Source organism: Grampus griseus, assembly GCF_964374135.1.
Source record: "Grampus griseus genome assembly, chromosome: 12".
Classification (NCBI taxonomy): domain Eukaryota; kingdom Metazoa; phylum Chordata; class Mammalia; order Artiodactyla; family Delphinidae; genus Grampus; species Grampus griseus.
Window position 1 is genome coordinate 71,367,726 of NC_139006.1, and position 24,292 is coordinate 71,392,017.

Sequence of the window (24,292 nt, forward strand, 5' to 3'; positions counted from 1 at the left end):
GAAATGATGAACCTTGATGGCATTGGCACTTACTGAAATCATAAGGAAGTGCTAGCTTATTAAATTATCATGTGGGGGTGTCCCTTTTTAATATTTGGAAAACCTGTTTCTCCATTGGGGCACCTTTCTTGCCCGTATCAAAGTGTCTTGGAAGCTAAATCAGCATCCGGAAGATGGTTTGAGAATATAACTTTCAAGCAAAAGTGAGAGGCATTTAGTCAGGCATATCTAATAAAATATCCCTGCCCTCAGGACAGAGCTCTTCTCTAGTGACTGCGGTGCACGTGGCTTTCCTGGCTGGTGCTGAGTGAGCGCTGACAAAGTTTGCTTACATGCACCCATCCCTTTCTCCTTCACACATCCTCCCCTTCTGTGGGTCAAGGCTACCTATGGTCACATTATTATATGCATGCGAGAGCCTGGCAATCCCTGGGAGCCCAGATCGTGTGTTATGGATCAACCTGAGATCTAGAGGTCCCTCCTATGATAGTCTACATTTTATTAGACCCCTCTCTGGGGTTTAGTGGTGCTACCTTGCACTTAGTTAATGTGCTCCATGCTCAGTGCTCATGTTTAAGAAGTTGTGCTCCTTGTGCAGGGGACTTCATAGTTGAGAAAAGATTGTCTTCCTTCACATGCAACGTTGAGCTCTGAGCAGTGGGTGGATGAGTGTGGGAGCAGGCTGGACCTGGGTTTCTTACTTATCTCCCCAGTTGTGGAGTGGTTACAGCATTGCCCCTTGTGCGGTGTCTAGCTTGCCCTCATGTGATTTATATAAGGTCCAATCCCTTGGAAAGTAGTAGTCTGCTTTCTAAAAATCCTCTAGGAGAATCATTCCACTAAGAGAGTCACTTTTTTTTGTTTTTTTTGAGGCTAAGAGAATTCAGAACCTTTGATAAGTTGTTGGTCTTAGAGTCATTCTTTCTCTGCTCTTTGCTTGATGGAAACTCATCTTATCCTTTTATCCTTGGCATGAGTAACACCATTGTACTGGTTCTTCCTCTATTTTTCTTCCACAAAGTATAAATGTGCTCTATGAGAATGGTTTATAATGGTTGTTTCACACTCTAATCTAAAATAACACACTTAGATTACTCAGAATTTACTTCAGAGAATATTTGAACAGAATCATCCTTGCTTCTAAATTTTATTTGGTCATAACTAGTAATTATAAACCTATACTCACTGATTCTCATTCATCTCGAACTCATATTATTTTTGTGACCCACATGGGCTACACTTTTGCTTTGATTTGTGAAGCTGATTTTATTCAGGTGTTTTATTAATTCATTCAACAACTCTGTTTTAGGTGCTACAGGAGGACAAAAAAGAATTATCATGAATTCTGCTCCAAAATAGTTCAAAAAGGAAGATAAGATATTAGGAAGAAAATAATTTTGTTAGATATTTTGAAATATTAATGTAACTTGATGTCTGCACATGTGTAGACCTGTGTATATGTAGACGCATGTAATATATACCATATAGTACATGTCTGGAAATATTACTGGAGAAATTGAGCATCATAATAAGCTTGGTGAATCCATGTGAATCAAGTATCTCAAGTAAAGAACATTTAAAAATCTTCTTCCTTTTAGTTCTACCAGTTCTCTGTTGGAAATCAGAGAGAAGGAAGGCTTCTGTGCCATGGCCATTATCCTGAAATCCTCGTGGTGGATGCCACCAGCCTTGAGGTGTTGTACTCCTTAGTATCAAAGATCTCTCCAGATTGGATTAGCTCCATGAGTATTATTCGATCCCATCGAACACAAGGTCAGTGTGCCCTTTAGGAGTTTCTACACTATGACTGAATGGTTAGTTTACTGTAGAGTTGTATGATGTGTCACATGTTAATATACTTTGTTATATTCTTAGGTTTAAGAAATGACTTCTCTCATGATTTATGGTCTGTCTCTACTTTCATAAAGGAGTCTGATTTAAGTCTGAATTAAGATTTAAAGTGTTACATTATCTCCATTCCATGGAATAGATCACTAGTTTATGGCTGTCTTAGAGTGTGTCAGTGATTTTCTGAAGTGGAAGAAGAATGTCTTAACCCCTTGGAGGTATGGTGGGAGGAACTGTAGTTTATCTGTGTATTTCTTGGGCCCGGTTTTGTCACTTGCTGAAGAGGCATAGGAAGTGTTTCCATTTTTTGTGGAGATGATGAAAATGGAGGGGATTACACACAATTAAATTTAATGAAAGGTCCTGGTAAGTGCTTGGTGTGTAGTTGATGCTCAGACAAATACAAGTATGTTTTCTTCATTTCCGTTGAAACCTTTCAGTAACAATTGTGAGAACGAAAGTAAAATTGTTCAGGACAAGAACAGTAATTAATACTGAACATGTATATTCCTATATGTCTCTTTTGGAGCATTTTTTTCCTCCCAAATGCCTCATAGTTGTGTGCTCTTCTGTAAAGGCTGACCTGTAATTAGCACCACTGCCACCGCCGTGAGACTTCATTTACTGAGTGCTCACAGTATCGGGCGCATGCTGAGTGTTTACATGTGGTAACAGTTCTCACAGCACCCAGTGGGATAGGTACAGTTGTCTTAGGATGTGTGGGTGAGGAGATGGGTGAAGTGTAGCATGGTGGAGTCTTTACTTAAGATCACAGAGCAAGTCTGTGGCTTACTGGTGCCCAGATGGACCCCAGAGCAGTTACTTTACCACTGTGTTACACCACCTCCATTGGTGAACTGCCTTCAGTTTCATGGGAGATTTCCTTTATTATCTCTTATGGTTGGAAATCAGCACATAGCTTTTTATTCAACAGCCATTCAGCAGATATTTATTGAGTGCCTACTGCCTTCTAGGCACGAAGGATTGAACTACTGAAAGGACTCAAATTCTAGTAAGGGAGGATGATATATAAACAAATGGCAGTTCAGGGTGTGAAATGTGATGAGATAGAGAAATAGCACAGAGGCTAGAATTAGTGAAGGCAGTGAAGGGGCTTTGAGGGCAAGTAGGAAGGCTGCCCAGATTAGATGAAGTCTCTAAAAATAGTTTGTACATAGGTACAAAAAGCATTACCTAGGTATGTGTGGGAAATATCCACATGTGAAATATACATGTACACACTGGTCTGAATAGGATAGAATGTAACTTTAATGGAAAATTTTGTGCTGTGCATGCATTTCTAAGTGTTGTCAGTTTATAATGTTGCTAACATACACAATTTTTAATCTGCTTTACCCTATTCTAGTGTGTAGATATTTGAGAATTTTAGATATATTGGTATGTTGCACTTTTACAGTAATTGACAGACTTGTGAGTAGTTGTTCTAGCTTCTTCGTACAGAGATTGTGGAATTGTAATCAGTGCATTTCAGTGCTTTACCTTGCCTATGGAGCCAGGCAGTACAAATAAAGTTTATACTGAAATGTAGCAAACACTATTTTTTAAATAACAGTAATAACTTATTTTTATTGATGTGTTGAGGGCTATACCTGTGGTGTGTCTTAATTCTCATAACAGACCATTAACGTAGGTACTGTCATTACTTTATTCATTTACATTTGCTTACAGATAAGCAGATTGAATTTAGGATAGGTTAGTTAAGTTATGCACAGCTCGTTGGTTAATTAGTGAAGAAAATGTGATTTTAACGCATACTCGCTCACTCTGGAGCCTGCATTAGACTGCTATCTAATGCCCCTCCTCTCGGAGTTCACGAATATTACTGTCGTGCTGTGACTGCTCCCTCACCCGAAGCTGATGAATTTGGGTTTTATGTCATGTCTTTCTCTTGATCATGGCCTATGGAGGGTGTGGTGTGCAATAAAATGGCGGGCAAGGGAGGTGGGGAAAGGGGAAATGTGTGCCCTGAAGAAAGAAAGTGACTGTGCTCCCCCATGACGAATAAATAAAAGTGAACTTTGAAGAATAAAAGTTGTGTGTTTGATTTTTAGTTTATTAAATTCTTAAATTTTTTTTTAAAAAGTAATTTTTTAGCATAGTAATCAAGAACACTTGAAATTATTAAAACTTGTAAGTTAGAAATAAATGAAGCAGCTAAAAAAAACTTTTCCTTGAACTCCAAATTTTTGATCATCTTCATTAACCTGTTTTGAAATCAGTTCTCCGTTATTTCTTAAAATATAGAATTAGGTTTTCATGCTAATTGTAAAACATGCTATTATTTAATTTCATTAAAGCAAACCACACAAGGGAATCCCCATAAGGTTAACAGCTGACCTTTCAGCAGAAACTCTGCAAACCAGAAGGGAGTGGCAGGACATATTTAAAGTGATGAAGGAGAAGAAACTACAACCAGGATTACTCTACCCAGCAAGGATCTCATTCAGATTTGACAGAGAAATTAAAACCTTTACAGACAAGCAAAAGCTAAGAGAATTCAGCCCCACCAAACCAGCTTTACAACAAATGCTAAAGGAACTTCTTTAGGCAGGAAACACAAGAGAAGGAAAAGACCTACAATAATAAACCCAAAACAATTAAGAAAATGGTAATAGGAACATACATATTGATAATTACCCTAAATGTAAATGGATTAAATGCTCCCACCAAAAGACATAGATTGGCTGAATGGATACAAAAACAAGACCTGTATATATGCTGTCTACAAGAGATCCACTTCAAACCTAGGGACACATACAGACTGAAAGTGAGGGGATGGAAAAAGATACTCCATGCAAACGGAAATCAAAAGAAACCTGGAGTAGCAATTCCTGTATCAAACAAAATAGACTTTAAAACAAAGACTATTACAAGAGACAAAGAAGGACACTACATAATGATCAAGGGATCCATCCAAGAAGAAGATGTAGCAATTGTAAATATTTATGCACCCACCATAGGAGCACCTCAATACATAAGGCAAATACTAACAGCCATAAAAGGGGAAATCAACAGTAACACAGTCATAGTAGGGGACTTTAACACCCCACTTTCACCAATGGACAGATCATCCTTAACACCCCACTTTCACCAATGGACAGATCATCCAAAATGAAAATAAATAAGGAACCACAAGCTTTAAATGATACATTAAACAAGATGGACTTAATTAATATTTATAGGACATTCCATCCAAAAACAACAAAATACACATTCTTCTCAAGTGCTCGTGGAACATTCTCCAGGATAGATTATATCTTGGGTCACAGATCAAGCCTTGGTAAATTTAAGAAAATTGAAATCGTATCAAGTATCTTTCCTGACCACAACGCTATGAGACTAGATATCAATTACAGGAAAAACTCTGTACGAAATACAAACACATGGAGGCTAAACAGCACACTACTTAATGAGCAAGAGATCACTGAAGAAATCAAAGAGGAAATCAAAAAAACCTAGAAACAAATGACAATGAAAGCACAACAACCTATGGGATGCAGCAAAAGCAGTTCTAAGAGGGAAGTTTATAGCAATACAATCCTACCTTAAGAAACAAGAAATATCTCAAATAAACAATCTAACCTTACACCTAAAGCAATTAGAGAAAGAAGAAAAAAAAAAAACCCCAAAGTTAGCAGAAGGAAAGAAATCATAAAGATGAGATCAGAGATAAATGAAAAAGAAATGAAGGAAATGATAGCAAAGATCAATAAAACTAAAAGCTGGTTCTTTGAGAAGATAAACAAAATTGGTAAACCATTAGCCAGACTTATCAAGAAAAAAATGGAGAAGACTCAAATCAATAGAATTAGAAATGAAAAAGGAGAAGTAACAACTGACACTGCAGAAATACAAAATATCATGAGAGATCACTATAAGCAACTATATGCCAATAAAATGGACAACTTGGAACAAATGGACAAATTCTTAGAAATGCAAAACCTTCCGAGACTGAACCAGGAAGAAATAGAAAATATGAATAGACCAATCACAAGCACTGAAATTGAAAGTGTGATTAAAAATCTTCCAACAAACAAAAGCCCAGGACCAGATGGCTTCACAGGCGAATTCTATCAAACATTTAGAGAAGAGCTAACACTTACCCTTCTCAAACTCTTCCAAAATATAACAGGGGGAGGAACACTCCCAAACTCATTCTACGAGGCCACCATCACTCTGATACCAAAACCAGACAAAGATGTCACAAAGAAAGAAAACTACTGGCCCATATCACTGATGAACAGAGATGCAAAAATCCTCAACAAAGTACTAGCAAACAGACTCCACAGCACATTAAAAGAATCATACACTATGATTAAGTGGGGTTTATCCCAGGAATGCAAGGCTTCTTCAATATATGCACATCAGTCAACGTGATACACCATTTTAACAAATTGAAGGAGAAAAACCATATGATCATCTCAATAGATGCAGAGACAGCTTTCGACAAAATTCAACACCCATTTATGATAAAAACCCTGCAGAAAGTAGGCATAGAGGGAACTTTCCTCAACACAATAAAGGCCATATATGACAAACCCACAGCCAACATCGTCCTCAATGGTGAAAAACTGAAAGCATTTCCACTAAGATCAGGAACAAGACAAGGTTGCCCACTCTCACCACTATTATTCAACATAGTTTTGGAAGTTTCAGCCACAGCACTCAGAGAAGAAAAAGAAATAAAAGGAATCCAAATCAGAAAAGAAGAAGTAAAGCTTTCACTGTTTGCAGATGACATGATACTATACATAGAGAATCCTAAAGATGCTACCAGAAAACTACTAGAGCTAATCAATGAATTTGGTAAAGTAGCAGGATACAAAATTAATGCACAGAATTCTCTGGCATACCTATACACTAATGATGAAAAATCTGAAAGTGAAATTAAGAAAACACTCCCATTTACCATTGCAACAAAAAGAATAAAATATCTAGGAATAAACCTACCTAAGGAGACAAAAGACCTGTATGCAGAAAATTATAAGACACTGATGCAAGAAATTAAAGATGATACAAATAGATGGAGAGATATACCATGTTCTTGGATTGGAGAAATCAACATTGTGAAAATGACTCTACTACTCAAAGCAATCTACAAATACAATGCAATTCCTATCAAACTACCACTGGCATTTTTCACAGAACTACAAGAAAAAATTTCTCAATTTGTATGGAAACACAAAAGACCTCGAATAGCCAAAGCAATCTTGAGAGAGAAAAACGGAGCTGGAGGAATCAGGCGCCCTGATTTTAGACTATACTACAAAGATACAGTAATCAAGACAGTATGGTACTGGCACAGAAATAGATGTATAGATCAATGGAACAGGATAGAAAGCCCAGAGATAAACCCATGCACACATGGTCACCTTACCTTTGATTAAGGAGAAAAGAATATACAGTGGAGAAAAGACAGCCTCTTCAATAAGTGGTTCTGGGAAAACTCAAAAGCTGCATGTAAAAGAATGAAATTAGAACACTGCCTAACGCCATACACAAAAATAAACTCCAAATGGATTAAAGACCTAAATGTAAGGCCAGACACCATCAAACTCTTAGAGGAAAACATAGGCAGAACACTCTATGACATAAATCAAAGCAAGATCCTTTTTGACCCACCTCCTAGAGAAATGGAAATAAAAACAAAAATAAACAAATGGGACCTAATGAAACTTAAAAGCTTTTGCACAGCAAAGGAAACCATAAACAAGACGAAAAGACAACCCTCAGAATGGGAGAAAACATTTACAAATGAAGCAACGGACAAAGGATTAATCTCTGAAACATACAAGCAACTCATGCAGCTCAATATCAAAAAAAAACAAACAACCCAATCCAAAAATGGGCAGAAGACCTAAATAGACATTTCTCCAAAGAAGATATACAGACTGCCAACAAACACATGAAAGAATGCTCAATATCACTAATCATTAGAGAAATGCAAATCAAAACTACAATGAGTTATCATCTCACACCGCTCCGAATGGCCATCATCAAAAAAATCTGCAAACAATAAATGCTGGAGAGGGTGGAGAAAAGGGAACCCTCTTGTACTGTTGGTGGGAATGTGAATTGATACAGCCACTATGGAGAACAGTATGGAGGTTCTTTAAAAAACTAAAAATAGAACTACCATACGACCCAGCAATCCCACTACTGGGCATATACCCTGAGAAAACTAGGGGGAAGCAGCTGCATAGCACAGGGAAATCAGCTCGGTGCTTTGTGACCACCTAGAGGGGTGGAGTGGGATAGGGAGGGTGATGGAAGAAAACAAAACAACAAAAAAAGCAAACCATGGTCCATGTCACTGTTGTAACCATATTATTGTTTAAAAAGAAAGCATGTTGTGCTTGTAACTGGCTGCTTCTTCCTTCTTGGTGTAGAGGACACTGTGGTGGCGCTCTCAGTGACGGGCATCTTGAAGGTGTGGATTGTTACCTCGGAAATAAGTGGCCTGCAGGTGAGACAAATGAGGCTGGAAGTCAGTTCTCTGTTTCTGTTCTTATGGAGTCTTACATTTTAGGCCCCTTCTCTTTTTTACTTAAAGAGGAAGGAAAAAGCTATTCTTTTCAATAGTCTTATTGACATAGTATAGAAGAGTCCCCTAGTATGCTCTCTCTGTACGTGAATTTTTTTTTTCCCTTTTGAAGATAGATATCTGCCTTATCAAGGATGCAAAACAGAGAAACATGCAGTGCAGGATCTGAAGTAGAGAAACACAGAAGAGGATTTTCCTCAACTGCTTCTGTTTAAATTTGAAGTTAAAAGGTAGTTTGCTTGATGGGGAAAAAAAAAGCAAATGACCACAAAGAAGATATAAAGCAGGTTTTAGTCCTCTGAGTTCTTTGGACTTGAATTCCTTGTTACTTTTTAGCAATAAGAAAGGCAGATCAATTTTCTGGCAATATAGATAGTAATATCTTCAGTTAGGGAAATTTTAGACATTGAATCTGGGAGAAAGTGCAGGAATTGATGAGTTTTTTTTAACCTACAAGCACATGTAACTATAAAAGTTAGGATTGACTCAAATTTTTATCATCTGTCATTGCCAGTGATGACACTCTGACTCACATTAGTATTTTAATCTTAAGTAGCTTTGTAGCAAAGATGTTGTACCCAGATGATTTTAGAGTATATCTTTGCTGCTTTTTACTACCTTGGTTCTCACGTGAGGGGCTAAATTGATGAACATATCAAGAGATGCCTTTATTTCATTTTGTTTTCTTTATCATTGTGTGATAATTTTCACTGACGACCCAGCCAATCCTAAAGTTTTACAGATCTTTCTCTTTTCAGGATACTGAGCCAATATTTGAAGAGGAGTCCAAACCAATTTATTGTCAGAATTGCCAAAGCATCTCTTTTTGTGCATTCACACAGAGGTCGCTTCTGGTTGTGTGCTCCAAGTATTGGAGGGTAAGATAACTACATAAGTAAGAAATTGTATTTTTGCCCTTCGTGATATTGGTCTATCAGACTTCCGAAGAAAATTGTAAGGCGGAGCTTGGTGTTAGAATATTTGAGACATTTGGTCTGATTTTGATATCATATTTTGAGGTATGGAATTTGGCTGTATATAGTTGTCTTTTTTGTTTTGGTTCATAGAATGATTCAGTTAATGGTTGTTAGTTCTATTGATTTTAATTTCTGCCTTTTGCTACCATATTTTTCATTGTCTTGTCAGTACAGCATGGGCCATGGTGGTGAGTTTTCTGCAAGTTGGCTGTATCTTTGTAGGTTGTTATTATCCCAATTGCCATTCTTTTCTGACATTTTGGAGTTGGCAAGGTCTTCTTCTGTCACTAAAGAGCTAATGATGGAAGGTATATATTACTTTCACATTGCCAGACTTTAATATTTCCATAATAGGAAAAGAGCCGTCAAGTATTGATCACTTGCTCTGCTCTGTGCCTAGCATACTTTTCAAAGCTTTCCATGTATTATTTGGAAAAAACTCTCCAAGGGGTGGTATATTAGTTATCTAATCCTGCGTAACAAATTACTTCAAAAGTTAGTCACTTAAAACAACAAATATGAATCATCTGTTTTTGGTCAGGAATTTGGGTTTCTGTGGGTCAGGAATCTGGGCATGGCTTGGCTGGGTACCTCTGGCCCAGGGTCTCTCGCAGACTGTGTTGAATATTTCGACCGGGATGACTACCTCATCCCACGGCTCACCTAGGAGAGGGTCCTGCTTCCAAACCTACCTGGTGGTTGACAGGCCTCAGGTCCTACTGACTGTTGGCTGAGACCTTAGTTCTTTGCCATGTGGGCCTCTCCATTAGGACAGCTCACAACACAGGAGCTGCCCTTCCTCAGAATAAGTGAGTCAGAGTGACTTCCTTGGTGGTCCTGTGGTTAAGACTTCATGCTCCCAATTCAGGGGGCACAGGTTCAATCCGTGGCTGGGGAACTAAGATGCCACACATGCTGCACAACGTGGCCAAAAAAAAAAAAAGTGAGCAAGAGAAGGTGTAGCCAAGACCCACCTAATCTTAGAGCTGAGATCCCATTACCTCTGCCACATTCAGTTCTCTAGAAACCGTCACAAAAGGCCGCCTGTACTCAAGGGAGAGGACTACCTGAGGATCCTAATACTACCAGGAGTCAGGGATCGGTGGGGCCGTTTTGGAGGCCGCCTGCCACGGCAGGGATTGTGGCTTTGCCCATTTCGCAGATGAGGCAACTGAGGCGTAGAGGGGATAAGTAACTTGGCTAAGGTTATACAAGTGGTGGTGGTTGTACAAGTGACTAAGGTTATACAACTCAGGCAGCCTGACTGCAGCAGCTGCTCTCATTACTACTGCGCTATCCTGTCTCAGAGTGGACAGCCTTACCATATGATTGTTGTTTGGGAATAAGATTAGAGAAGAAAAGCTAGCAGCTGCTTAGTTGTAGTAGGCCATATGGGATCCTTCCTTTGTCTTAAAACTTAAAACACATCCAAATAGAAATAAAACAAAGTGCAAGAGGATACAGTGAAACATATACACCCTTTTCCCCCAGGGCACTTCCCTTCCCCTCCCCAGAGGCAGTAGCTAATACCAGTTTCTTGTGTGCCCATTGTCACCATTTTATAATCATGTGAGATCAGCCTTCTCTTAAGTGCACACACAAGAGTGAAAAGACTGGATGAATGGTACAGGGTAGAATGCCCAGAGATAAACCCACGCACATATGGGCACCTAATTTACGACAAAGGAGGCAAGAACATACAATGGAGAAAAGACAGTGCTTCAATAAGTGGTGCTAGGAAAACTGGACAACTACATGTAAAAGAATGAAATTAGAACACTACCTAACACCATACACAAAAATAAACTCCAAATGGATTAAAGACTTAAATGTAAGACCAGATACTATAAAACTCTTAGAGGAAAACATAGGAAAACACTCTTTGACATAAACCACAGAAAAATCTTTTTTGACCCACCTGCTAGAGTAACGGAAATAAAAACAAATATTAAAAAATGGGACTTAATTGAACTTAAAAGCTTTTGCACAGCAAAAGAAGCCATTAACAAGACAAAGAGACAACCCTTAGAATGGGAGAAAATATGTGCAAATGAAACAACAGACAAAGGATTAATCTCCAAAATATACAAACAGCTCATGGAGCTCAATATCAAAAAAACAAACAATCCAGTTAAAAAATGGGCAGAAGACCTAAATAGACATTTCACAAGGAAGGCATACAGATGGCCAAGAGGCACATGAAAAGATGCTCAACGTCACTAATTATTAGAAAAATGCAAATCAAAACTACAATGAGGTATCACCTCACACTGATCAGAATGGCCATTATCAAAAAAGCTAGAAACAATAAATACTGGAAAGGGTGTGATGAAAACGGAACCCTCCTACACTGTTGGTGGGAATGTAAATTGATACAACCACTGTGGAAAACAGTATGGAGGTTCCTTAATAAAACTAAAAATAGAACTACCATGTGACCCAGCAATCCCACTGCTGGGCATATACCCTGAGCAAACCATAATTCAAAAAGAGTCATGTACCACAATGTTCATTGCAGCTCTATTTACAATAGCCAGGAGATGGAAGCAACCTAAGTGTCCATCATCAGATGAATGGATAAAGAAGATGTGGCACATACATACAATGGAATATTACTCAGCCATAAAAAGAAATGAAATTGAGTTATTTGTAGTGAGGTGGATGGACCTAGAGTCTGTCATATAGAGTGAAGTAAGTCAGAAAGAGAGAAACAAATACCATATGCTAATGCATATATATGGAATCTAAAAAAAAAAAAAAAGTGGTACTGATGAACCTAGTTGCAGAGCAGGAATAAAGAGGTAGACATAGAGAATGGACTTGATGACATGGGGTGGGAGGGTGAAGCTGGGGCGAAGTGAGAATAGCATCGACGTATATACACTACGGAATGTAAAATAGTTGACTGGTGGGAAGCAGCAGCATAGCACAGGGAGGGAGGCTTAAGAGAGAGGGGATATGGGGACATGTGTATGTATATGGCTGATTCACTTTGTTGTGCAACAGAAACTAACATGGTATTGTGAAGCAATTATACTCCAGTAAAGATGTATTAAAAAAAAAAAAAAAGACAACCAAAGAGTGAGAGAAGATAGCTATGGTGTACACTCTGATGAGGGACTCGTCTGTTATTGATAAAAAACAACTTCTACAGGTCAAGAAGAAAAACACCGACAACCCAATAGGAAAACGAACAAAAACATTTCACAAGAGAGGAAAGCCAGGTGACCAGTAAATGTATAGAAAGGTGTTCAGTTTCATTAATCGTCAGGGAAATGCATACGAAAACAACATGTAGATGGTATTGCAACCCACCAGCATGACTTTCTCAGTTACTGCCAAAAAGAGGTTTTCAGTTTTTACATGGTTAAATTGTCTTATTTTGTTTTATGGTTTTTAAAACGATTGCGAATCTCTTATTCCTCGTAGGTATTTGATGCTGGGGACTACTCCCTGTTGTGCTCAGGTCCGAGTGAAAATGGACAGACGTGGACTGGAGGTGACTTTGTCTCGGCAGATAAAGTCATCATTTGGACTGAAAATGGGCAAAGTTATATTTACAAACTACCTGCCAGGTATTCAATAAATAATGTTAGGACTTTAATTGAAAGCAAAAGTTTCCAAATTTGGGGTATAACCTGAAAGTATGAAAATGTAGAAAGTATAAATATTTAATTTAGGTAAAAAACTTGAGAACTTAAGTTAGATTTGTAATTGAGGTTTAACTTCTAAGCACAAAAAATTAGGTGGAGTTTTTATTTGAAGTAGGGTATGTTAGTAACATTAATTATTTAATTTCACGCCGATACTAAATTAACTATAAAACATCCATATTTTGTCCATTGTCAAAAAAAGTCATCATATGGTATGATAAAATAGTTAATGTCAGTATTTTTACTGAATGTTGTAGTTTTCTCATTTTCAGTTGCCTTCCAGCTAGTGATTCATTCCGCAGTGATGTGGGGAAAGCAGTTGAAAATTTAGTTCCTCCGGTACAACATAGCCTCTTGGATCGAACAGATAAAGAGGTAAAATTCTTCAGGTATCATTTATAATTGGTAGTTATGTTGAAAAATTTTTACAACTATATTTATTGGTGTCTTTGGTAGCTAAGCATTTGAAAGATTCAGTACAATTCAAGGCTGTGTGTTAGATACTCTAAAACATTTTGACATGGTCAGTTATTATAAGCACAGTTTTCAGATTTGCTTGTAATACGCCTATAATGTAGCAGTCACTTTTCTCCAGGAATAAAAATGGTCTTATACTGATTACAAAGTGGCAATGACTTTTTGATAAAATTCATATTGATGGTATAAATTGATTTTATACTCATGCAGTTATAAACATAGTGAGAGATGTAATTTTAGAAGCACAAAGATAAGTATGTAATAATGCTGACTGATTATTATTTGAACAAGGTATTACAGTATCTCCCCAAAACCATGTAGTGATTTAAATCATTAGGCATTAGAAATAAAGAAAAAAGACATTTTTTCCCCTATAAAAACCAAATTTATTATGACTTCTAAGAACCTACTTAATATCAATTTAAATTTGAAATGCACTTAGTACTGGGTTTTCAACTCTCTATTCTTTGAGCATTAAGAAAGAAGCTTTGGTTTTGGAAATAAAGTTTCCTTTACTCAAGTTGTAGGTTTCCACAGCTTTTTCATTCTGAACATTTTGTTCCATCTTTGTGTGGAGAGATGGCGAGGGGAAGGGAATTAATTTTTACGTGAATATTTTGAATATATAGAATTTATATATCCATGTACAATTAAGATCCTCTATGACCTGTCCTTTAGTCTCTTAACTTAAACTCCTACTTACTGCTCTCCAAACGAGATAGTCACTTCTATTTAAATCAAGAGATAATGACTTATGTAAAAAACATACATGATGGGATTTCCCTGGTGGTCCAGTGGTTTGGACTCAGCACTTTCACTGCTGGGGCCTGGGTTCAGTCCCTGGTCAGGGAACTCAGATCTTGCAAGCTGCTTGGCCCAGCCAAAAAAAAAAAAAAAAACCATGAAACAAAACAAATACATGCCATGTTTCTTTATGTATCAGCTCCCCAATACATTTTAAATTAAAATATATGTACTGTGTGGTGTTAGATACACATTGAAATATGAAATACTGGTTATTACAGCTGTTGTAGCAACTTTTCCTAGTTAAGCATGTTGTTTATCAATTAAAACTTTTAGTAATTTTCAGGCTTTAAGTTAAATCAAGTAATTAACTATGCTTAATGCATATAATTTCTATAGGATAATGCTTTTTAGGAAACAACTGATACCGAATACGGATTATCTGTTAACAATATGTTTAAACACTGAAGTCTATTTTTTTTTTTTTGCGGTACACGGGCCTCTCACTGTTTTGGCCTCTCCCGTTGCGGAGCACAGGCTCCGGACACGCAGGCCCAACGGCCATGGCTCACAGGCCCAGCCGCTTCGCGGCATGTGGGATCTTCCCGGACCGGGGCACAAACCCGTGTCCCCTGCATTGGCAGGTGGACTCTCAACCACTGCGCCACCAGGGAAGCCTCCTGAAGTCTATTTTTTACTGCTTTTTAGGATGAGCTTCTATGCTTTAATGCTCCAGTTTTAGTATATTAATAATCTAAACTTTAAATTTAGGAGTCCACCACTATTTAGTATTTTCAAATAAGTGGTCTCACTGAAGACACAGGATCTTTAGCAGAAAAATAATTTGTTTTAAAAATGAAAGTATGCACAACACCCTAATGAATGGTTTTTGTTCCTAGTAGTTTATAGCAAACATACCAGGCTAGGTTCAAGTGGATTATGTAAATGTCATCAAGTTTCATGCCATTAGTTGAAAAATATTCTCATAAAAAAAAAAAAGAGTCCTCTAGTTGTACAAGCTTGGTAGTTTAGATTTGCATCTACTCTTGGAGACTAATCAGGGATGGGCAGAAAGCTCAGATTAGCCTGTTCTCCCCTTTTGACCTTTTAAGTGGAGAATTTTCTTTTTGGTAATGAGGGGTATATCTTTGTATTAATTGCTTAATAGCAGACAAATAATTGCATTGTGGTTTTTATAAAGCGGAGAAAAAGAATAAAAATATTAATTCTAGAGAAAGACTATAAATTTAGTTTTCATTTGTGTTCTATGTACCGGATTTGGGTATTAGTTGATATGTGTTTCAGTGCTACAAAATTAATTAAAATATTATTGAATACTCATTCTATAAATGCACTTTTTTTTTTAACTCTGGTACCGAGGCAAAGTACTTAACACCCTAATCTGAAAAAATGTTAATGTGTGGAATATTTTGTTTAAAAAGATATCTAAGGGTATTTGAACAAATTTTTTTTTTACAGTTGCTAATTTGTCCTCCTGTTACTCGGTTCTTCTATGGATGTAAGGAATACTTCCACAAACTATTGATTCAGGGTGATTCTTCTGGAAGATTGAATATTTGGAACATATCAGACACACCTGATAAACAGGAAGGTACAGGAAGTACTAGTAAATCACTTGCAGTAATTTCTCAATTTTTTAAATTTAACAACCTAAATACCGGCCACTGTGTAGCAAATTCATAATGTACATATGTCAATTTCTTCTTAGAATTATAGTTGATGACAGTTATTCTTTGGTATATTACTGAATCATCTGTAAGCACATTTATTTTTATATGTTCAATGTTTTTTCTAAAATACTTAAATGTTTTTCTTTTGTACCAAACAAAACCTCCACAGAGCTGGAAATGACAACTTCTGTTAGTTTGCAAGAGGCATTTGATAAACTGAATCCTTGTCCTGCCGGAATTATAGATCAGCTGAGTGTCATTCCCAATAGTAATGAACCTCTGAAGGTGACCGCAAGTGTGTACATACCAGCCCACGGGCGACTCGTTTGTGGCCGTGAAGATGGAAGCATCGTTATTGTACCTGCCACGCAGACAGCCATAGTGCAACTGCTGCAAGGGGAGCACATGCTCCGCAGAGGTATCCTGAAGATCTCCTAGTGTCTAAAGTGTTTTGAGAACTCTGTAACCATGAACTTGACAATGTCTACACTCTTTGTTTTTAACAAATACAATGAATCCGTGTAGTTGTTAGTGTGCAATGTAGTTGGGAGAATTTAATGTGCAGTTAATAAAATACACTCCAGTTGACCCTTGAACAACTCGGGGGGTTAGGGGCACTGACCCTCTGCACAGTTGAAAATCTGCATGTTACTTTACAGTTGGCCCTCTGTATCCTTGGATTCAATCAGCTGCCCCTGTGTAGTACTATAGTAAATACTTACTGAAAAAAATCTGCATATAAGTGGACCTGTGCAGTTCAAACCTCTGTTGTTCAAGGATCAACTGTACTTAGTGTCTATTATTGGAATAAACACCATGTAATGACTGTAAATAAAGAGGTATCTAATTTTATCTCTTTGATATGTGTTAATAATTCCATTTATTATTGGGTACCTATATAGTGTAGTAGTAATTATCATATTATCAGTAATACTGGTAATCTTTTGGAACAATGCTGTCCAGTAGAACTATATATGTAACAATATAGGTGATTTTCTAATAGGCACATTAAGAAAAGTAAAAATGAAGCAGGATAAATTAATTTTAATAATATATTTTCTTTAACCTAGTACAGCAAAACTATTTTCATTTCAACTTGTAATCAATATAAAAATTACTAATGAGATATTTTACATTTTTTCGGTGCTAAGTCTTTGAAATCTCATGTATATTTTACATTCGTAGCACATATGAATCCACTCTAGCCACACTGCAAGAGTTCAGTAGTCTCATGTGGTATGTAGCTACTGTATTTCTAGAACTACAGAGCAGTTCTAGAAAACTAGAAGCCTTTTCAATGATAAAATGTATAGCTAAATCCAAAACCTCGTTCACAGGTTGGCCACCTCACAGGACACTCCGTGGTCATCGGAACAAAGTCACATGTTTGTTGTATCCGCATCAGGTCTCAGCTCGTTATGATCAAAGATATCTGATATCTGGAGGCGTGGATTTTTCGGTCATAATTTGGGACATTTTTTCTGGAGAAATGAAACACATCTTCTGTGTCCATGGTGGCGAGATTACTCAGCTTCTGGTTCCACCTGAAAACTGCAGTGTAAGTTGATCATGAAAGATTATTTCACTGTGGTAGAGTCAAGTTGTGTTGCTATCAGGCTTAATATAAGTGAAATCCAGAGTAACTTAAAATGTGACAGGAGAATTAAAAAATCCTTTTAATTTAAAAACTAAACAGTGGTAATGTGATGTTTAGACAAAGTTACAATTATTACCATTGGGCACATAGACGTAGAAGATGCACATAGTTTTTTTCCTGTTATTAGCTCCTAAATAGCTTGTCCCCGAAATGTAGTAGTAATTTAGAATATGTTTACTGAAGTTTCAATTTTTTGTTCTAAAGTAGTTTAAGTATCCCCAAAGTCATTCTCTAATCTCATTATTTTCAGCTTCATCTGAGCAAAAAGATAGTAAACGTATACTTTGGTAGTTTGAAGCAAAATACTTCTCATTACTTATAAATAGAGTTCGTTTATTTTGATATTTTTTTGTGGCTGCGCCGTGCAGCTTGTGGGATCTTAGTTTCCTGACCAAGGGTCAAACCTGGGCCCCGGCAGTGAAAGCACTGAGTCCTAACCACTGGACTGCCCGGAAATTCCCTAGAGTTCGTTTAAATAAACAATTATTGTGACAAGAGAAAGTATAACAGGCACTGAAAATGATTTTGGAAAATTTTGTACATACCTTTGTGAAAGCAGATTGCTTTCTTAGTGATGTGCGTGTAGGTTAGGCCATGATGTCAAATATAAACAGCCTAATAATTTTAGAAATAGGAGATTTTAGGAGAACTTAGGATGGATGAATAACAGACCCATAATTTATATTACTGTTTGTTAATCATGAACTTGTTCATGTGATTAGCCACTTCTGTTGGCATCATCACTATGCCCACACATTCACACGTGTGTGTGCACACACATACACAAACACACAGACACCGTCTTCTTGCATATATATTTCATGCTTATCATAATCCCTACAGCATCACCAGTTATGGTTTTACTGAAATGAAAAGCATTTGACTTCTGTATCTGATCCAGTATTCACAAGGAGTCTCATTTCAAAGCTCAGAAAATCTTCCTTGGCCTTTCTACTTACTTAATCTTCCTGGTAATGTGTGTTATCTGCCATGTTCTGCCAGTGCTAGATTTCATTTGACTTGATCCTGGTGGTGTTATAGGAGGTTCTAGTACCAGTGTCTCTCTCTCTCTTTTTTTCCCCTGCCAGATTTGAAAATTCAGATACTTAATTATCCTCTTCCTTCTTTTTAAAATGTTTTTGCCTTTTTCTTGCTTCCCAGTTGGTTGTTCATTTCTTCTAATCTTCATCACTGAGAAAAATTATTGTGTATTTATTTAAATAACCAATTGTATGTCTATTTTAGTGAAATACATATCATTGTCATTATACTAAGTTATAGCACTGTTAGAACCCCTGCCCTAAACTTTATTTAACACTACTTAATGCCCCATACTAAAACATGAGTTTTTTGATCTCTGACTGCAAATTTGGGGAAATATCTAATTTTTTGATGCTGACATTGATAACTTAGATTATTTTATTTCAGTTTAGTGCAACCATTTCTAATTTGGCTGGTTTTTGTTTTCATAAGAATAAAACACTGAAAATTAACTAGAGTATGTGTGTGTGTGTGTGTGTGTGTGTGTGTGTGTGTGTGTTTAATTACAGGTATTAAAAGGAAAGTTTTTTTGAGTGGTTTCCATAAGGTCATGTTTTCTTTTTGAACTACATTAATATATTTTTAAGCTTACATATTTATATGAGAACATTTTCTGGTTTCTTTTTAAAAATTTTCAAGTGGGTATTTAATATAATAAATTTTTTTTGATCAACTGTATTTAGAAATAATCTGTAGTGAGTAAAAGCTACCTAATAGACATACATGCAACTAAATAGAAAATGGTCTCCTTACTAGACTAGGTGCTCACCAGAGGTGCTAGTTGCCTGGGAAATACGAAGAAGAGAGACACAGACAAGGAAGCCTGGTACTTGGAAAATAATTTACTCATTATAGGCTTAACAGTAGAATTTTCTTGTTTTTAATTAACTTTCAAAAGTACTGATTAAGACAAATTTGCTTTTAGCTTTGTGATAATTTGACAGTAAATAATGCCTGCCTAGTTATTAAGCTGTTCATTTAGCTGGTAGTTTTAGGTCCAGCAGCTAATATGTTTGAAAATCAAAGAGCCTAACTGATTAATAAAAAGCTAAGAGTTTGATATTTGCTAAATGTTTAGCAGATGACTATTTTGCTGAGATTAGAGTTAACATCATATGCTGATTTTAATACTAGAATTGTCCTCATAAATTGATCCAGTGTCATTTTCTTTTAGCAAAAAAAACTTTTACTTTAAAATGATCTGGTAGTTGGAAGATTATAAATATTTACCAACTGTAATGATTAAAGATAAATACTGAAAAGTTTGTCATCTGCTTTTTTGATTAGAATAGGGTTTTGGTTTTTATCTTGGGTAGATTGGGAAAGAAGTTGAGTTTTGATTTCTTGCAATTTTTTTTTTACCCCAGGAAAAGATGTTCTAAAACAGAGAAATGTTGGTTGCGTTTTAAAAATGACTTAAATTGTAATTAAGAATGTACAATTATGATGAATTTTTCTTTCTTAATTTGTGGTCGTTTCATGTTTACCAAAATATAGGAAGTTGTTAAGACTGAGCAAAATCATTGTCTCCTGGCTTTGGTAGACAGTGAATGAAAAATGAAATCCTGCCTGCTGGGTAGAAAGGATGCTGCGGCTGGAGATGAGCTTTGAGGACAGACTATACGCCCTTTCACAACTCCACACACATGTACATCTTACTTGTCTACTGTCTAGGTGTTTCTTTGTCATCCTTTCTTTCCCCACTCCTTCATTTTTGTGCTCTTTTAGCATTTTTTTACCTGAAATCTTTCCAAATTCTTGCTATAGATTAGTATTACTTTAGTGCCAGACTCAGTGGTTCTATACACTTTATTTTTAATAAACTATTTCTCTATTCTTTTATTAATGGGAGTTTTAATTATTTAAAAATTTTGACATGTTCATAGATGATAAACATTTCCTGTAGTGTTATGTAGAGTACCTGCATTGAATAGATTTTGTGTTTATTGTACATTGAAGGTTTTTGTTTTTCATTTTTTAGAGGAATTTTATTTATTTTTTCCCAAATAGTAAAGCTCCATTTAGTCAAAGTGCTTTGAAATTGAGTTTGATTCCCTGAATAGTTGACTGAGATTTAACTTTCATATGATACAGATTATTTTAAAGAATTAAAATACAGTAAGAAAATTTAAAAGTTTCCTGAAAATATCCTTTGAGATAGGAAATATTGAAGTAATTCAGGATTGTATAGTGCCAAAGAGTTATTGACAAAAATTCTACGAGTTCTTTTTGGCAGTATTACTATCTGCCAAGTAATGCATTTCAGTGTTCCAAGAAATATGAACTTATATTTTAGGAGGAGAGTCAGGCAAGTATTTAAGTAAGCCTGTTACAAGACTGACTATAAATGGTAAAGGAGAGATCCTAACCAAATGCTTTGGTGGATAAGGGCAGGGGCATATCATAGGTACTCAGAGAAACAAAGAGCTTTGGTAAACTCTCAAAAAATCCTGTGAGATTTGACTAACTGTATATTGACTTCATGAGGGGTGGTAGAACTTGCAGTTTTGAGGTCTCTGTTATTAGGCTATGTGCTGGCTCTGTTTCTTTCTCCTTAAGATTATGGAATGTAGAGGAAAAAATTAAGTTTGAGGTGGCTTTTTTTTTTTTTTTGTGGTTCGGTTTCTTAAGAAAACAAAATGTACTATCCATACATATGAAAGAAATATATACATATAATGTATATAGGTATGAAAGGTATGTGTACTATATATATATATATATGAAATATATATGAAAGGAAACAGAAGTGAAACTATCTACTAAAATAGTATTTGAATATTATATAACAATACAAAATATATACTATAAATATAAAAGAAAGTTCTGTGCCATTTTTGTTTGTCATTCCAAGTTGTGCTTATTGCTTTTAAATGAGTGGTTTTGATCTTATATATTGCTATTCAGATGTGATGGTTCTTAGGCAGTTTTAATAGGATTCAAATTTAAAATGGAACCTTCATATTATTATTAAATAAGACTGCCACTTCAAATACTCATATAGAAGACTTTTTAGAAAATTCTTTTTAAAAACAGGCTTGTTAAAATTTTAAGTGCTTTACTGTTTTCAGTTTTCATCTGCACTTGGAATATTATTTACTGTAATGTCTTAAAATATTTTATAAATAGGTATATAAAATGCAAACGGTATTAAAGGTTATCAATAAAAAGCAAGTCTCTTTTTCCCTCTTGTTCTCCAGCTATGTCATTCCCTTCATCCTGAGTGTAATATTTTATAATCCTACAGAGACTTCCTATACTGTTTTTTAAAAATTTTAAAATTTTTATACAGTTTTTGAAGGTTACTTTCCATTTACAGTCACTACAAAATATTGGCTATATTCCCCTTGTTGTACAATATATGCTTAAGCCTATCTTAACACTCGATAGTTTGTACCTTCCACTCCCTCACTCCTATATTGCCCCTCCGTCCCCCTGCCCACTGGTAACCACTAGTTTGTTCTCTATATCTTATACTATTTTTTAAAATATTTATTTATTTGTTTGGTTGCGCTGGGCTTAGTTGCGGCAGGTGGGCTCCTTACTTGTGGCTCTCAGCCTCCTTAGTTGCGGCTCACGGGCTCCTTAGTTGGCATGCAAACTCTTAGTTGTGACATGCGTGTGGGATCTAGTTCCCTGACCAGGGATTGAACCCAGGCCTCCTGCATTGGGAGTGCAGAGTCTTAACCACTGTGTCACCAGGGAAATCCCTATACTATGTTTTAATACTTCAGAACTATAGCATTTTAGTTTAATCTTATTCTAATAACTGAGACATTTAAGCAACACTGAGAGGTTAGAGATAGAATGATTTCCAGATTTGAATAGCTGTCAGAGGTAGGCTTGGGTGAATTTCCAAAATCTGAACTCTAGGCTAGGGGAGGCCAAAAGAGTGTGCCCAATGCCTGCGGAGTCTGAGGAAGAGAGCAGCTGAAAGGGAGGGCAGATATTTTTAAGGCTGCTGGTAGTAAAATTATTAAAATTGAATTGGAAAGATAAATACCAAATTCAGATTCTGTTTGCTTTTGAGAGTGACGGGAATGAGTACTGAAGGGAACAAAAAATGTGACTTTTTAAAGTGTTGTGTTTTATTTACTTTTAGTAAATATATATCTAATATTACTTCCCTCTCCCATTGGCATGGATGATTAGATTATCACAGCTTTTTGCTGCTGCTAGAATTTTATTCAGAACAGAATTTTTCAAAAATGTTTCAAAATAAATTTTGAAGCATATATAATATATATGTTTCTCAGTGTGAACATATAGCCTAAGTTCTCTAACAGATTAGTTAAAAATGATTACTTTTCATTATATCTTATTAAACTTGTATTGTCACATGCCTCCAAAATTTTCCAGAAGGGGGCAGCATGGGTTTGTGAAAATGGGAATATCAGGCACCTAACCTGTTTGTTCCTTCATCTGACAATGTTAATAAATTCCTAGCTCTTGCGGCAGCTATGATAATATGTATGGTATATGTGACTGTATGTTTGTTAGTGCGTAATGTTCGCTGCCGGTAAGAACAATTAACAAATTAGGTTTTCTTTTTAATATATTATCCTTTCTTTCTGAAAAAGTACCTAAGCTTCTGCCTGAATTAGCTCTTATCTTACCTTTTTGAATTTGGACTTGTGTTACCAGTTTAATTGGATGTTACATTTAAAAAGCAATGTCTAGAATTATGGCATAGTCTCTGAAGCCAGAGTAAACTTTGGTGATGTAAAGGAAACAAAAGCAGAAAGCAGAAGTAATCTTTTTCTGAAATATATCACAGTGTACATAATGTTCTGTAATATTCTTTTTCCCATAACACTTAATTCTCTTAGATTTTGAGACTACTTTCATATGTTTTATATATGCAGCATCATCTTTTTGAAATTAATTTTTATTTTAAAAAATTACATAACACATTGTTATGGAAAATACAGATATTTTCTAAAGATGGTCTAAGTGTATTCCAACATTTTTAATGATAGTCTGTCATTTAATTTTATTCAGAAATGTCAGAATTTTACTTTCTAATTTTTTTTTCTCTTATCAACCGTGGGGGTTGAGAATTAAGATAACTAAATAATTTTGCACATCTGGAATGATTCTTAGGGTAAATTCTTAAATGTGAAATTGCTTTATAAAAGGGCATATTAATTTTTAAAGTCTTTTGAATACATATTACCAAATTGTCCTTCAGAAGCTTAGGAATAGGTTTGTACCACCTATTTACCTTCATAATTCTTCATCATCCTGTTTGTAATCTTTCAAATGTAGGTAACTTTCTAGACTTATAAGTAGCTGTATGAAGAGTATGTATAAGCGTATAGCACTCATTCTCATTTTGAAAGCACGAATGCTTTAATATACCAAGACTGTATTGGTTATCCATTGTGATTGCTGCATGTTTTCCAAATTTTTACTACTGTCATATTTTATTCAAGATAAAAAATTAATTTTTCCTATTATGGATAGTGTCTAAATATTCAAATATCATAGTACACCCTGTCTCTCGTGTAGGAAGCTAAGAGAGTCAATAATATACCAAGAGACTGTCAGTGAGGATCCCTTCAACAGTAATGAGACAGATTGCCTCCCTATTCTGGCTGTGCTAATATTGTGTCAAACATTTTAGAAATTCATTTATT

At 35.9% G+C, this 24,292-nt stretch overlaps 1 protein-coding gene across 3 annotated transcripts in view; it reads left to right on the plus strand.

The window, feature by feature from the left end:
• WDR7 (WD repeat domain 7) overlaps positions 1-24,292 on the plus strand; it is a 376,910-nt gene that overhangs the window by 29,700 nt on the left and 322,918 nt on the right. For all 3 annotated transcript variants that reach the window (XM_082667902.1, XM_082667904.1, XM_082667903.1), the window contains exons 5-12: positions 1,599-1,773; positions 8,259-8,335; positions 9,172-9,291; positions 12,820-12,965; positions 13,316-13,418; positions 15,744-15,876; positions 16,125-16,373; positions 17,293-17,513. In XM_082667902.1, the coding sequence (XP_082524028.1) occupies positions 1,599-1,773; positions 8,259-8,335; positions 9,172-9,291; positions 12,820-12,965; positions 13,316-13,418; positions 15,744-15,876; positions 16,125-16,373; positions 17,293-17,513 (1,224 nt within the window). The remainder of the gene's footprint in view (positions 1-1,598; positions 1,774-8,258; positions 8,336-9,171; positions 9,292-12,819; positions 12,966-13,315; positions 13,419-15,743; positions 15,877-16,124; positions 16,374-17,292; positions 17,514-24,292) is intronic.